Here is a 15440-nt window from a genome sequence, read left to right as displayed (position 1 = left end):
GATATGGGGAAAAACCGCATGGGAGGTTGAGGGAATGAATGCCAGAAGCGCTGCGTGGGCCCTGGCCCCGGCCGGGCCGTGGGCCGGTACCTCCCTCCTGGCTGACTCTGAATTTTCCAGGTGCAGGTGCTGGATCCCGGAGCCAGGCCCGTTGTAACCCGCCCCGTTGCACCCCAAAAGGACAGCGCTCAGCAGTAAGCACCAGCGGTACCTGTGGGCAGGATGGTGTTGCAGCAGTGGCATTTGGAAAACGTCTCTCCTGTTTCCTCTGTTCCCTCCCTGCCTGTGCCTGAACCTTCATTCTGTCCCTTGTTCCCAAATCCTCCCTTTCCCTTGGACTCCCTCCTGCTTTTTCGCTCTGGTTTGCAGTTCTCAAATCACTCTCCTCCGCCCCGTGAGCCCCCAGCGGGTCTTGGCCTTTCCCTTGCCCACTCCCCTACTCCCAGCAATCCCCCTCTCAGCTTTTGAGGCTTTTTTGGGGGAAAAAAAAAATCCGTCTGCCACCCGGGGCATCACCACCTTCCCTGGGAGGTGCCTGTTTCCATCAGGAGGGGACTTCCTGACAGCAAAATTAGCGCCTTCATTAGCACCATTAAGCCTTGCACACGTACGTGCTGCCAGGGCGCTCTGCGCTGGCGCTTACCTGGGCATCCATCACCTTTTCTCAGTGCCCTGGCACTAACCGCACTGTAATTGTGGCCGTCCCTGCCTCCATTTCCACACTCTTTGACAGCAGATTATATATTACCATGCCCACGTGGTTCCACATCAAACAATCCAGGACGGAGCAGCCGGGGTCACCGTGACGGCTGGTTACCTGTGGGACAGGGCATTCGCTGGGCAAGCTGGGACCAGATCGGTGCACCGAGACGGGGCCTCAACCCCGCACCTTCCCCTGTGCCTGAGCTCTTGTGCCTGGGCAAAGCGGGTTGTGGGACTGAGACCTGCAGAAGTAACCTGGCCCGAGCAGAGGCGGTCGCTGCAGAGCCCCAAACCCGATGCGGTTTGCGCCTTGTGGGGTGCGCTGTGCGTCACCCGATGCTGCAGGGACGGGCAGGTTCTTTTAAGGATCCTTTGTGGAATGAGAACTGGCCACAGGGTTGTAGTGGTAATTAGAGCTTTTATATAAAGGTTTTAGCAGTCAGCATAGCTTATTACACAGAGTTTCCTAGCAATTAGCATAGCTTTCCTCTTACTCCTATTTCCCTGCTCCCTGAGAGCTGGTCATCCTCCTCTTTGGGGACACCCAGGTCACCAAAGCCAGGCCAGTAAGAAGACCTGCACTGGCCACGGAGCTACTCGGCTCTCGAGGGGGACGTACTGCGACACTGGCCATCCAGGCTGCAGCCACATTTGTCCCTGCTGCTGTATTCCTTTCCCAAAGAGCTAATTGATCCACTGCATTAGTTAATTGATTTATAGCTATTAGACACTGTAATTAACCAACCGGCTGGAAAGCTGTGTGTTATCTTCCCGGTGGGAGCAAGGTTGAGAAGCAGCCAGCTCTGATGGGCCATGGGCTGCCCTGTCCCTGTGAACAGTGCCGCTCATTTGCTGTCTTTGAAGGATTTTACTCCACCTCAGACTTGGGGCTTTCCCTTTTATCTCCTCCTTTGCTAACGTTTGGCATCAGCAGGCTCAGCCCGAGCCTCCCTGTTCTCCCTTATCTCCCCCCCGCGTTCCTGCAAGGTCGCAAACTCGTCTTCCTGCTCTGTGTTGATGAAGGAGTTTGCATTGCTGGGCAGACCAGTTCGGACCAGCTTGTTATCAAAGTGTTCCCAGCCCTCAGCAAAACCTCCCACTGCTGTCAGACCCTGACACGATGCAGATGTTCCTTAAGCATTAGGAAGGTGATGCGTCTCATCGCGGGGCTGGGCGAGATGTCTGTACCTTGTACTGACACATGTGGCTGGTGCTAACAAACTCCTGGGAATGTCATTCCCTGGGGGAATGCATGGAAATAGGGAGGAGGAGACGCTGTAGGTGCCGGCAGTGGTGCCCAGTGCCTGGCTGTCCCAGGAGGGGATGTGTCGGACCGACAGCAGGCTTGGGAAACCCTCTGAGCCGCAGCGGGCTCTGTCCCTGGGGCTGCTGCGGGGTGGCGATGCTGTGTGCAGGGCTCAAACCCGGCTCTGGTGCTAGAGGGTGAACAGACACAGGTGGCTTCAGCGGCACGTCGGCCCCGAGCAGCTCTCGGCAAACCCAGTGGCAAAGGTTAGTGCGATGGCAGCGTCCCTTCCTGCTGGGCCCTGTCCTGCCAGGGCCACTGCGCTCTCTGGACCCTTGTCTCCCCAGTCCCCTTCCCCTCCTCCTCCCTGCAAGCTGTGCCACAGCTTTGGGGGGCCCCGCTCCCCCAGATCGCCTGGCACAAGGCTTGGGAGCATCCTGGGGACCATGTGGCTAAACCAGGTGATGCCGGAGCTGGATAGAGGCAGGGGCTGGGCATGCAGGCTCTGTGCCGTGGGAATGCAGGGTCCCCCCTTGCACGGATGCTCTGTGCCCTGGGGGGGCAGGGTCCCCCCTCGCACGGATGCTCTGTGCCCTGGGGGGGCAGGGTCCCCCCTCGCACGGATGCTCTGTGCCCTGGGGGGGCAGGGTCCCCCCTCGCACGGATGCTCTGTGCCCTGGGGGGGCAGGGTCCCCCCTCGCACGGATGCTCTGTGCCCTGGGGGGGCAGGGTCCCCCCTCGCACGGATGCTCTGTGCCCTGGGGGGGCAGGGTCCCCCCTCGCACGGATGCTCTGTGCCCTGGGGGGGCAGGGTCCCCCCTCGCACGGATGCTCTGTGCCCTGGGGGGGCAGGGTCCCCCCTCGCACGGATGCTCTGTGCCCTGGGGGGGCAGGGTCCCCCCTCGCACGGATGCTCTGTGCCCTGGGGGGGCAGGGTCCCCCCTCGCACGGATGCTCTGTGCCCTGGGGGGGCAGGGTCCCCCCTCGCACGGATGCTCTGTGCCCTGGGGGGGCAGGGTCCCCCCTCGCACGGATGCTCTGTGCCCTGTGTAATAAGCGTTTGAGGCCGATTATCAAGACCGAATTTATTCAAGCAAGCAATCAAGCAGGCAAAACAACGCTGGGCAGCCAGGGAGTCTCCTGCTCCACCAACGGCGCGCACCTCACCCCCACCAGAGTCCCTTCTTGTAGTTTAGTAGTCCCAGGTCTACGTGGCACATCCTGGTATCTTCCTGGTGGTCGTGAGGATAAAGGTCATAGTCTTCCTCCACGTTGTAGGTCAGTTGCTTTCCTTATCTGGCCATGTTGGACCAGCATGAGGCAGGAAGGATTCGTGCTTGTTTACTTAGCAGGATGTCGCCACTCAGGAATTGGTAATTTATCAATGTATCAGAAAGTGGTCCCATGAGTTTTGCACAACAGTGACTTTAAACAAAGGATGTAACAAAAAACACAAGGAGTAAGGGGGGGACCTTCCCCCCATCTGCCGGTTTGAGAACAAATTCCTTATGTATTTATTTATTACAGGATCCTCCCTTGCAGGGATGCTCTGTGCCCTGGGGGTGCAGGATCCTCCCTTGCACGGATGCTCTGTGCCCTGGGGGTGCAGGGTCCCCCCTTGCAGGGATGCTCTGTGCCCTGGGGGTGCAGGATCCTCCCTTGCATGGATGCTCTGTGCCCTGGGGGTGCAGGGTCCCCCCTTGCACGGATGCTCTGTGCCCTGGGGGTGCAGGGTCGGAGGAATGCATGGTGGGACGGAGCAGGAACAGGGGCTGCACCCAGAGGCTGATGCGGTGCAGAGTTTGCAGGTCTTGCATCAAACTCTGCTTTAAACCAGGTTTGCCGAGGGATCTTTGATAACCAGAGGAATCTGGCTGTCCCTGGTTATCAGAGGCTGGTTTGAGAAGAGGTGCTGCCCAGGGTCTGTGCACCCCTCGGGAAATGAGGGGGATCTGCTGGTATGTCTGTGCTTCTCCTGTTAGCCAGTGTTTATTCTCAGCAGAAATCGGTGTAAGGAAATGCTCTGCAAACAGGAGTAAAAGCTCCTGGAGGGTAATGCAGTTTGGCTTTCAAGGAATGGAAATCGAGTGCTCAGGAGGGCTCCAAGGCAGCTCCCTGGGGGGGAATTAGCACCTGGCTCTTATCAGCAACCACTTGCTATTGGTTTGCATTCAGCAAATGCTGGGGGTAGGGGGAGCTGGGCTGGGGTGCAAGGGTCTCCGTCCCACACTCCTTGGTGGGTGCTTCATCTCTCCGGGCAGGCGAGCTGCTTTCCAGGGCCACTCGGGACTGATCTGACAGGTAAAACCTCAGTTTGGGGACAAAAGTGTTATTTTCTTCCTTTTACTCTCCCTACTGCCCTAGCGTGGTCCCTGCTGACCTCTGAGCTGAGGAGTGGTGCCAGTGCTGCCATTAACTCCTGCCAGCCTGGGTCAAGGCTGCGAGTGTTAACTGGTGGCTCTGGGAGCCCAGTGCCCCTGCTGGGCTGGGTTCAGCCGGTTTCGGGTCAGAGCATCCCCTACTCGCTGGGACTGCATCCCCTGCGATAAACCCCGATCTCCAACCCACACAGCCGCTGTGGCCCAGCGGTGGGGAAGCCGCAAAGACTGTCCCCTGGGGAGCCTGGGAAGTGCCCCTTTGCATCTGCAGGGTTTGAGCCCCCCTCGCCCCTGCTGAGAGCCCAAACCATGCCAGGCTGCCCGTGGGAGCAGCAAGGGGCAGGGACACAGCCTGGAGTGGGGCGTGCACCCTGCTGCAGTGCCAGGCTGGCCAGGGGCACCCGGCAGGCAGCTTGTCCCTGCTCCAGCCTTGGGGACAGAGAGCAGCTCGGCCGGGATCCCGCAGGACAATAGCGGGGTGGTGCTGCTGGGTGCTGTGACCTGTGCGGTTTGCACGGGGCAATTGAAACGTGGCTGCGAGCAAGCGGAGGCTCGGACAGGCAAGGGAGAGCAGCTTCGGGCAGGGTGCGGGGGTACCCGGTCCCAAGGGAGCAGCCCCAGCACTGCCAGGAGCTGTGTCCCATCCCGGGGTGGGGAGTGGGGTCTGTGTGGCCCCCAGCTCACCCATCTCCTGCAGGTCCTCACTGGCGGCGATGCCATGTGGCTCTGGAGGTGACCCAGTGCTCGGGGCTCAGCAGAGCCGGGAGCGCTGCAGGTGGCATCTGGCCAGCAGCCATGACCAAGACGGCAGTGATGTCCTGTGGGACGTGCTCACCCTCGCCTCTCCCTTTGCAGCTGGGTGCTGACCTCCTGGGGGCCTTCTCCTCATTGGGACCGAGGCCAGGACAAACTTTTGGCAGAGATGTTCTCACCCTCGGGCTGCAGGAGGGGCTTCCCGGGCTCCCGCAGGGAGGTAGGTGGTTTTGCAACCCTCCCTCTGCCACGCAGCTGGAGCTGCCAGTGTGGTTGGGAGTGGGGGAGCTTTGCGGGGCGAGGATGGGTGCCCGCTGCTCCGTCACTCGGGATGCCGAGGAGCCAGGAGAGCATCACTGCGGTACGGGAAAGAATTGGGAATCATCTGGGACCTTGGCTGGGAGAGGAGGGCAGACGGGCTTCTGGCTCCCTGTCCCAGCTCAGCACCCAGCAGTACAAGGGCAAAGGTGAAGGTCTCATCCTGCTTTTATCTCCCTGTGCTCTTTCTGCAGCCCGGTCCGTGGCAGGCTGGACCACCACCACTCCACGCTCACGGCCCCCAGGATGTCTGGGATGAGCCGCCCTGGGAGCACCAGCACAGGAGAGGCAGGGGCAGATGGCACCCGGTAAGGGGGCAGGGGCTGGGGCGAGCAGCCGTGCAGTGAGGTGAGACTGAGCTGTTGGGGTTCACCTACAAATCCGGGCTGGCCAAAACTGGGGGCTCCTCTGGGAGCAGGAGAAGCTGAAAGAGCTGAGGGCTGTGGCACGGAGGGGGAACCACAGCAAAACCGAAACACCCCAGTGAGCTGCTGTCCTCACCGGTGGTGATTTGCTGTTGCAGCCCTGTCCCCAGGACCCCAGACCCTTCTCTGGCTCTGCCGAACTCCCTTGGAACGAGGAGGACAGGAGATGGGCACCCCAAGACTGTCCCCCGCCACCCCCCTGGGACAATGGAGAAGATGGCCGAGGACCTGAGGATTGCTTCAGAGAGGGCTGGCACCCGGTGAGGGAGAGGTGGGCGGAGGGGGTGGCAGCTATGTGGCTACCCCCAGCGCGCCACCATCCTCACCAGCGGTGATTTGCCATTGCAGCCCTGTCCCCAGGACCCCAGACCCTTCCCTGGCCCTGATGACTTTCCTTGGAACGAGGAGGATGGGAGATGGGCACCCCACAACTGTCCCCCGCCACCCCACTGGCATGATAGAGGAGAGAGAGGACCCGAGGGCTTCTCTGGAGGGGGTCTGCAGTTGCAGCATCCCCCGTCCTGCTCCATGTTTAAACCCAGCCACTTCCCCACAGGAGCCGCTGCCCGGCCCCAGCTGCTTTGCCTGGCCTGAATTCCCTGATGAGGATTGGCACCCTCCCCGGCCCCCCGCCAGCCTGCCAGGGTGGGTGCCCGTGCCAAGGGTGAGGGGTACGGGGGGACCGTGCAGCCGTGGGGTGGTGAGCAGGGGTGTGGGGGCCAGGATCTGCTCCGGTGCAGAGCCAAGAGGTGATGCAACATTGAAGCTGGCCTTACTGGGGTAGGGGGGGTTGCTCTTCCAGCCTAAATCCCCCACCCTGGGGCTCCCTTTGCTCCTGCAGGGAGCAAGGCGGCTTCCAGGATGGCTGCCCGTCCTGGGACTATCGTGGCCTGGGTGGGAAGCGCTACCGACGCCTTCGCCGCAGCCACCGAGAGTTAACCTTGGTCCAGCGTGTCCCACGTCCCTGGCCCACCAGAGGTTTGTGCCAGCCCTGTACTGAGGGGCCCCACATTTTGCTCACCAGCATCTCAGGCAGAGCGAGGAGTTGTTCCGGTTGTGTTTCTTGCTCTGCAGGGCATCCGCCATCCTCCAGGTCCTCCCCTTCCCTCTGCTGGCCAAAGATCAAAGAAGAGCCGCAGCACCCTGATCCTTCCCAGCCACTTCCTTCCTTCAAAGATGGTGCGCAGAGCAGGAAGCAGATGGCTCAGGTTGTGGGATTTTATCCCCCCCATCCCAGCACCCAGCAGTGACACAAGTTTGCACGGTCTGAGCCCCACGCGATGCCCCCATGCCACTAACCGTCATGGTTTCCCCCAGGACCCACCAGCGGTGAGCAGGAAGATCCCGGAGCCCCCCAGCCCAGCCAGCACCCCTCAGAGGAGCCCAGCCACTGATCCCCAGGTTGCAACAGAGGCTCCAGAGCCAGAGCAGGCAGCAGGAGCGACGCCGGTAGGAGAGCACCCCTCTCCTGGGGGCAGGCGGGGTGCTTGCACCCCTGGAGGTGCCTGGCTCAGGGGTCTCTTCGGTCAGCGTAACCTCTTCCTTCTGTCTCTCATCCAGCCCTTTTGCTCTTCGCCTCGCTGTCTCTTTGCCAGGCACGGACATTTTCCTGACTCTTGTCCAGGGCTGCAAAGCCTCGTGGTTTCCTTTGGGTTTTCCCTATCCATCCTGTCCCCCAGCTCTTCTCCCCGGGCCAGATGTGCCCCGGCCTCATGCCATTGCATGTCCTCAGGTCGAGCCAGGAGCCAGGCAGGAACCTGCAGGCAGCAACGGCCAGGGCCCTTCTGCTTCAGAAACAGAGCTAGCACTGCCAGAGCAGAGCTCTGCTGGGACCAGTGAGCACCTTGAGGTATGAGCTAAAGCATGTCCTCTTCCCACCTAAAAACAGTGCCCGGGGGGAGGTGGGAGCTTGCAGTCCCCATTGCAAACCTCTTTTCCCCTGCCTGGGTGGCATTGCCAGCCCTCACCATGGGCTCTGCAATGCATCTGTAACGCTTTGCACAGGTAGAGCCGTGCAGCCAAAGTGTCCCTAAAGCTGGTGCAGATGCCGGGTCACCTCCCCACGGTCCAACAGCCCCATCGGAGCCTGCTGAGAGGGTCCGCGTGGCAGCCAGCTCCGCTGGAGAGGTGGATGCTGAGCTCTGCCCGCGTTCCCAGGGACAGCAGCATCTGCCGAGTGGAGCCGGAGAAGCTGAGTCAGAAGCTGCCCATGATGGGGTGGGTCTCAGTATGTGGTGGGCAGCTCCGTGGCGTGTCCCCCTCTGGGGCAGAGCCCACCCAGGCCACTGCTGCAGGCAGGGGTGTGCTGGCAGCGCTGGCTCCCCCCGCTCCTGCATGGCTGCTGCCTTCCTTCCCCAGCCACTTTCTCTACCGCAGCTTCTTGGTGGCCATCAGCCATCCGAAAACTCGCAGGTCCCATCAGGAGCTACTGCAGAGCCCGACACACAGCCCAGCCAGGCTTGCTCTGATATCTGTGCCACGCCAGAGACCTCACTGAGGACCCAGCATCCTCCTGGGTCTGTCAAGACGGAGCCGGTACGGGGTCAGCTGCTCCCCTGCACTCACCCCAAGGTGTCCCTGGGGTGCTGGGGGATATGCCATAGCCCCGGAGCAGTGGAGTGGGATCCCTCTGGCCTCCCTGTTTGCAGGATTATGGGCTGGGGTTAAAGCGCTGCTTTGTCTGGAGGCAGAGCCCGTGTCAGCCCTGGTGCCGGCTGCGCCGGAGATGCCGATAAACGGGAGACAGCTGGGAAGAAGGCCAAAAAAATAACTAGAGGCTTGAGAGCGTGCTGGAGCGTGAACAACCCCGGGACTCGAGCTTTAACGAAGCAAACGAGAGCATTGCAGAGTGGCTTAATTAGAGCCTAATGGGGAAATCTGCTAGTGGGGCTTTCGGCGGCGATGCTGCCGGGGCTGGAATGGAAGGGGGGGTGAGGGGCAGCTCCCGCACCTGAGGCGGGGGGGCAAACCAGCACCCCAGGGAGCCAAGGTCCCAGCAGGTCCCCCTGCAGGGTGACCAGTTCCTGGCTGGCAGTCGGTGCCAGCAGCCCCAGTTTGGCCCCAGCCTTGCCCGGTCCATCTCCCCTTTGAAGCATCTGACCCCTCCTCACTTTTTCTACTGCCCAGGCTGCAGGCAGCCGGTGCCAGCTCTGCTCTGCGCTCCTGACATCATCCCCGGCCGGCGCAGACCTCCGCTCCGCCGCTGTCCTTGCTAGGAAGGAGGAGATCGAGTTGGTAAGTCCTGGTGAACCCCAGCTGAGGTGCATGGGGGTCTGGGACCAGCCATGGGGTGGGGGGGGCTCGCCCCAGGACCCTTTGAACCATGGGGCAGGAGCGATGCCAGGTGATGGGGGATGTGAATTTGGCATTTTTGGGGTCACTGGGGAGAAACCCCTCCTGGTGCTGGTGGTTGCAGAGGAAGGCGCTTATGGGTGAGAAGGGCTCTGCAGGGGCACAGAGGCTGTTGGGGAGTTCATGGACCAGCCCCAGGGAAAAAAATATCCCTGGAGGGCTGTACACAGCTGGTGGGAAGGTTTTGGGGTGCCCCATGCTGACACAGCGCCGCTGCCCTGCAGTCGTACCAGCAGTTCAGCCTGACCATCGCGGTGGTGGCCACGATGCTGCTGCAGAAGGAGCCCTCCATGGAGCCGGCGCTGGGGCTGGCGCTGAGGGCCAACCTCCGCCAGGGCCGGATCCATCACCTCCAGGAGCTGGAGGACTTCATCAACAGCTACGACTCAGCCACCCTCAGCCGCTGAGGGGTTCCCGGGGTGAGCAGCCAGACACCCCCTCTCGCCAGCTAGGGTTGCAGGGGGGTGATTGGGGGGAGCTATGTCAGTCCATTGGGGTGCTGGTGATGATGCTGAGCCCTTGGATCAAGGTGGTATGGACATGCTGGCGTAGTCCCACCATCTCTGTTGGAGATGGAGGAAGAGGGGGATGCTTACTTTTAGCCGTGCCCAGACCTGTATGTGCAGCAGAAGGGGGAGCTGGTTATGCTGGGGGGTGGTGGAAAGGAGAGTGGCTGCAGGGAGCCCCTCTCTGCCCCGGCTCCTTGCTCCTTTTCTGGTTCACAGGGATGTGCCCCCAAACCCCGGGGGTTGTTCTTGGTTTAAAAATCTAAAAATAAATCAACTGTGGTCTTTGCAGCCCTTACTCCGCTGTCATTCTGGTCCCACTCTCTTGGGACTGGTGAGGGAGGGGTCCCACAGTGAACCCACCATGGGGGGGACCCCTGGCTGTGGCAGAGGGCAGCAGCCACCCCGGAGGATCATGCTCCTTTGGTGGCATGGCCACAGTGTTGCAGTGACCCTGGGGTGGGGAGGAATGGGGCAGACGTGTGGTGGCTCTCCTGTCTTCAGATTTCAGCCAAACTTTATTGGAGCATCGTCAGCAGCAGAGCTGCCCCCCTGGTCCCCTCCCCATGGCAGCAGGGGCACAGGGTGTCACCAGGGATAGAGAGCATTGGCAGTGGTGCTCATCCTTCAAGGATGTGTCCCAGGGAAGGATCCAACCCTGGTGGCCAGCACCCCTCCTGTCCCCAAGGGTCCCCAGCAGCAGGGCGATGCAGGCAGCTGCCCTTGTCTTAAGCACTCAGCCGCCCTCCCCTGCGCTCTCCGGGGCTGCCACCTTGTCGGAGAGATGGGAGCCCTGGTGTGGGCCGCCGGCTCTCTGCTCCCTACCTGCTTTACCTGTTCCTAATTGCGGGAGAGGCCGGCAGGAATGGCAGGCTGTGCTTTCCCAGCAGCTGCCGGAGGGGAAGGATCCCAGCAGCTTCTCCCCAGCAGCCTTGGGCTGCATCCAAAACGCACTTGGAACGTGTTGAGACTATGGCAGGGGCTGGCAGGACGGCAGTGCCAGTCGAGGACCCCCCCAGTCCCCGCTGCTAGGACACGCTGCAGTGCTTGCTGCTGCCCCGCAGCTTTGCCGTCCTGCCCCCAGCCTTCCCCAGGGGCTCCCTGCCCAGGGAACTCATCCCGGGCTTGGGGATGGGCTTCCCAAAGAAGAAACCCTCTTCCTCCGAGTCCGAAGATGAAGAGCAGGTGGGACACCAGGAGTCATCCTCCTCTGTGATGTCCTGCAGGTCAATGTCCTCCAGCTGTGTGCTGTGTCGGGCAGGGGATGTGCCTGCTCGGAAGTGTGGGTTTCTATTGCCTGTGGGTGTTCGGGGGTCAGGGTCCCCCAAAACCGGGTGGCTGGGGGCTCCAGGCTCATTGGGACCCTCTGCACTGGGCTGGGGGCTGGAGGGGTGTCCGGCTGGTGGTCCCAGCATCCCTGTGTGTACAGCATCCCTGCTCCGCTCCTTAGCAGCTTCTCCGTGGTCCTCCAGGCTCCTGAACGCTGGATGCACGGAGGCCTGATCCAGAAACGCCTCTGGAAGAAGGAAAGCAAAGACGGGTGAGGAAGGGGAAGGCTGAGCCTGCCTTGCCCACAGCCCCTCGTGCAGTGAGGGCTGCCTCAGGATGCAACGGAGGGTCGTACCAAACCCCCGCTGCCAGCACTCGCCCTCCTGCGGGACGTGGGCTGGGGGCTCGTCACTGCTGCTCCAGCCCTGGGTTGGGCTGCACCCATGCGACGTACCCCCCCTAAAGCACCCAGGGGCTGAGCAGAGCCTGGTTTGGCTCCCGCTCCCCTCCCGCCATGTAGCACACGGAGCAGTAGGATCCCTACTTGCTCCTTCCACCCGCTGCCTGCAGCCCCCGGCTGCCGAGGTGCTGCCCGTCCCCGGCACGGTCTTGCCAGCGGGGCCAGCTCGGGAGAGGGGCGTTGAGTCAGGGGACGGGGCCGAGGCGAAAGCCGAGTCGGAGGAGTCAGAGGCGGTGGAGGATGCGTCCCATCCCAGGCTGCAAGTCTCGGAGCAGAAGAGCCGGCCGTGGCGGGGGGGGGGGGGGGGCCCCCCCTCCACTGAGCCCGGTCCAAGGTCAACAAAAACCCTCACCAGATCACCAGATGAAAACGTACAATGTCGGGATGGGGTCCCCGCAGGCCTGGCAGGGCTCGGCGAAGAGGCTCTCGAAGCAGCCGCAGCAGCAGGGCCGGCCGCTCTTCATCACGTAGCGCTGCCCGCGCAGGGGCACGTCGCACTCCAGGCAGCAGAAGTGCTCCAGGTGCCAGCGCCGGCCCTCTGCCTCGATGCACTCCTCCATGAAGATCAGCTGGAGGGGGGAAAACGACCCATCCTTTTAAACACCCAGCTAGAAAAACGGTAGCCTGGAGGATGCTTTGCTGTGCCAAGGAGAGGAGGAGGAGCCCCCGTGCCTTGGCATGGGCATGGGGCTCTCTGCAAGGCTCAGGAAGGAACCTTTCCTCCTGCCCATCAGCGGCTCTTGCTGCATTTGCAGCCCCCAGCCAAGCACAGGAGCTTTTAGCAACAGCAAAAGGGGGGTCAAAGCCTCTCCCCTGCCTGGCACCCACCTGGTCGCAGGAGGCACAGCGGGGGCGGAAGAGCTCAGCATGGTGCCGGCCGCAGTAGATCCTCCCGTCCTGCTGGAAGTAGATGAGGTCCACCAGGGGCTGGTGGCAGAAGTGGCAGGAGAAGCAGGACGGGTGCCAGAACTGGTCCCCCAGCCGAGATGCCGAAATCCCTGGGTCCCCTTTGTTCAGCCTCCTGCCACACTGCAAGGCAGAGGGACACGTGGTTTGGGGTCAGGCTGGCTTTCGGGGATGGGTCCCCAGGGGGAATGGGTGCTGCCTGGTGCCAGGGGAGGGGATGCCTCACCTTCTTGCAGGGACAGCCATGGCAGGGACCTGGCACGGGACATGCCAGCCCCTGCCCCAGGGCCTCCCGTCTCCGTCGGGCGCTGAATGCTCGTAGCTGCCTCCTCTCCTCCTCCGCGAGGTCGGGGCAGTACCGCTCCTGCATGGGGAGGTGGAGGTGAGGGATGGACCATGGGTGAAGCCCAGGGTCGGCAGCACCCAACAAATGCACATCTTACATCGCAGTCCTGAGGAGGCAGCTGCTGCAGGAGGGCCCTGGCGCGGAGCCGGATCCTGTCGGTGGGAGAGGCAGGCTGCGGCGAGCGGGTGCCGAAGCACACCGGGACCTTGGGATGTCACGCAGGAGAGAGAAACACAAGCAGATTTTTAGGGGGATTAAGCTGCGTTGCTCGAGGTTGCTAAAATGTGTGTTTCATCCCAGGGCTGGGGGTGCTGGGCTGCGGGTACCACCCGTGGATGGCACCCGCAGAGCTGGGGGAGAGCGGGGAGCAAAGGGAGCCCCTCGAGAGAGACCCTCGGTGAGGCAGGGAGCAGGGGTCCATCCCCAGGACACGTGGGGACCTTCTCCACGTGGCAGCAGGACGAGCAGCCCCTCATCCCGGGGAGGGACCCCGAGGCAGGTCCAGACGGGATGATGCTCAGCACTACCATGACCTCGACCTTGGCTGAACCCCTGCAGAAGTCCAGGGGCTTTTGGGGGGCTGCTCCTTTCTCTGCGGGGGTTATAAGCAAACCCACATTGAGGGCACGGGTGCTCGGCAGGGCTGGGGCTTTGTCTGCCAAGCAGGGGGCACGGACAGGATGGTGATGGGTTGAAGCCGGGCAGGGAAGACCCCAGGTGTTGGGGCTCAAGCTGAAACAGATTTTGGGAAATGTCACCGGCCACTCGCTCACCCACAGTGGGAGATTTTCCTCGGCTGCTACCAGTCCTTTGCTGGCACGGCTAATCCCGGGTCTAGTGGCCTGTCCCTGAGCAGGGCAGTGGGAGGAGACCGAGGTCTAGCTCAATTCAGTGGAAAATAATTTATTCCCCTCGGGCTGCTATTGTTCTCCCCTGAGCGGCTGGTCCTGCCCCGGCAGCCGGCTCCCCCAGCCAGCACCACCTCGCCTGGCTAATGGTTACGCAGTGGAAACCCGTCCAGTCCTGTCCCTCCTCCCCATGTGGCGCTTTTCACCGTTCACTTCCTTCCTGGCTTGGCTTTCCAAAACAAAGGCGAGATGGCCATGCGGTGGCTCCTGGGGCTCCCTGGACACCGGCCCAAAGCCCGACGCCCTCTGCCCACGCTTCCTGCCCTGGGCTGGGGAGTGAGGGTGGGATGCGGGTGGGATGGAGCTGAGCCACTGCTCTGGGTGCTGCAACCAAACAACCCCAGGACACCCCTGGACTCACCCCGTGCAGAGCCCACCATGGACCGATCAACTGCTGTGGAAAGTGTTTTATACAGCAAGCGGCTTGGCACGGGCTCAGGCTGAGGGGTGAGGGGTGGTGACCCCCAGGCCACGCACCTAGGTCCTGCCACGAGGACCAGTTCATTCCCATGCTGGGATGGTACTTCTGCACATCTGGTTTAGCCCCCACTTGCCCATCCTGGCCAGTACCAGCAGCCGCATCCCCACTGCTCCCACGAAACAGCTTCCACACCCCCAGCGCAGCCCCTGCTCCCAGTGTGCTCCCTCCACCACAGCTGCCCCTTCCTATGCAGCATCTTGGGGTGCCGGGGTCTTGCACCCAAAACATGGCCAGCTCTGGAGCTGGGGGCAGGTGGGATCAGCCCAGGCAGCTCAGGTTTCCCTGCCATGCACCTGGGTGAATGATTAATGCTACAGATTGGCTAATCAGCCGGAGAAAACAAAAGGGCTGCTTGCTCCTTGCTGGGGCTTGGGGTCTGCCAGCCCTGGGGTCAGTCCAGAAAGGTGGCAGGGCTGGTTGTGTGGCGCTTTTAAAGCTGTGCTCAGCTCTAGGACCTGCACAGGGATGAAATCATCCGACCCAACTCTGTGTATCTGCAGCCCAAAGAGAGCCCTTGCCTTGCTGGCTGGGTGAAGGACCACCATACCCCCACCAGTGCTGGGCCAGTAGCCAGCCTTGGCTCTACAGCTGTGCAGGAGGATTGCACGTGTCCCTGGAGATGCTGAATGGGGACCTTCGTGGGCTCAGTGACCAGTCCCAGCTCTACTTCTGCCTTGTTTGGGTAACACACGTCTCTGCTTTGCCCTCTTCGTGGGAGGTGGATGGCAGTCCTGGGCTGTGCTTGGCTTATTAAACCTCCAAGCTGCATTTGTCTAATCTACTGGGGCTTTGCTGTAATTAGACCCCTTGGATGCTCTGCAGACTCAGCAGAGCTGATGGTGCCTTCGTGGCCACAGCCACGTGGCAGGGTACATGGGGCACCTCGTCCCAGGGCCATCAGCAGGGAGCCCAGTGGGGTGATGCTGGGGGAGAGTGGAGAGGGCAAGGTTCCTGGCCACTGTGAATCCACGGGGCTGTGCTGCGGAGCCCAGCCCAGTTTGATGTGATTATGCTGGCTGGCAGCTGTCTGGGCTGTAGACAAGTCCCTGTAATTAGCCCCAGACGGTGACAGTGGTACGCGCCTCCCATGCTAAGGAGCCAGGCAGCCCCAACAGGTCTGTCTCCTCTGCTCCCCATCCTGGTCCCCTCTTCCTTCCTGCCCTCCCTCACAGCCTCCGGGCAGGCCTGCTATTGCCCTTCCCCACTGGCCAGCAAAAGGGATGCAGGGATGCTCCCTGCCTGCCCCCACCCTCAAAACAGGGACAGGAGAGCCTGGACCAGGCATCAGGGGGAGATGGAGGAGGGTCCTTTGGGGAGCCGCTCCCCCCGCCAGCACAACCCCAGAAGGGACGTGCGAGGGACCAGTTGGGCAGGCTGAGTGCCACTGGCTG

At 62.0% G+C, this 15440-nt stretch overlaps 1 protein-coding gene across 4 annotated transcripts in view; it reads left to right on the top strand.

The window, feature by feature from the left end:
- Positions 1-9911, top strand: part of LOC118452225 (trithorax group protein osa-like) — an 18805-nt gene extending 8894 nt beyond the window's left edge. Inside the window, exons 2-15 of one of the 4 annotated variants that reach the window (XM_035893771.1) lie at positions 121-2214; positions 5182-5299; positions 5592-5705; positions 5921-6082; positions 6171-6325; positions 6365-6467; positions 6664-6800; positions 6897-7030; positions 7140-7271; positions 7555-7671; positions 7827-8039; positions 8199-8357; positions 8949-9056; positions 9398-9911. In XM_035893771.1, coding sequence (XP_035749664.1) covers positions 5644-5705; positions 5921-6082; positions 6171-6325; positions 6365-6467; positions 6664-6800; positions 6897-7030; positions 7140-7271; positions 7555-7671; positions 7827-8039; positions 8199-8357; positions 8949-9056; positions 9398-9580 — 1665 coding nt within the window. In that variant the 5' untranslated portion in view covers positions 121-2214; positions 5182-5299; positions 5592-5643 and the 3' untranslated portion in view covers positions 9581-9911. Of the gene's footprint in view, positions 1-120; positions 2215-4053; positions 4250-5181; positions 5300-5591; positions 5706-5920; positions 6094-6170; positions 6326-6364; positions 6468-6663; positions 6801-6896; positions 7031-7139; positions 7272-7554; positions 7672-7826; positions 8040-8198; positions 8358-8948; positions 9057-9397 lie in introns of those variants that run through there. The other 3 variants (XM_035893770.1, XM_035893769.1, XM_035893772.1) reach the window with 3 other exon arrangements.
- Positions 9912-15440: the final 5529 nt, after the last annotated feature.

Source organism: Egretta garzetta, unplaced genomic scaffold, assembly GCF_000687185.1.
Source record: "Egretta garzetta isolate BGI_Z169 unplaced genomic scaffold, ASM68718v1 scaffold105, whole genome shotgun sequence".
Lineage (NCBI taxonomy): Eukaryota > Metazoa > Chordata > Aves > Pelecaniformes > Ardeidae > Egretta > Egretta garzetta.
The sequence above is the reverse complement of the archived record's forward strand: the minus strand, read 5'-3'. Positions and strand labels throughout refer to the sequence as shown.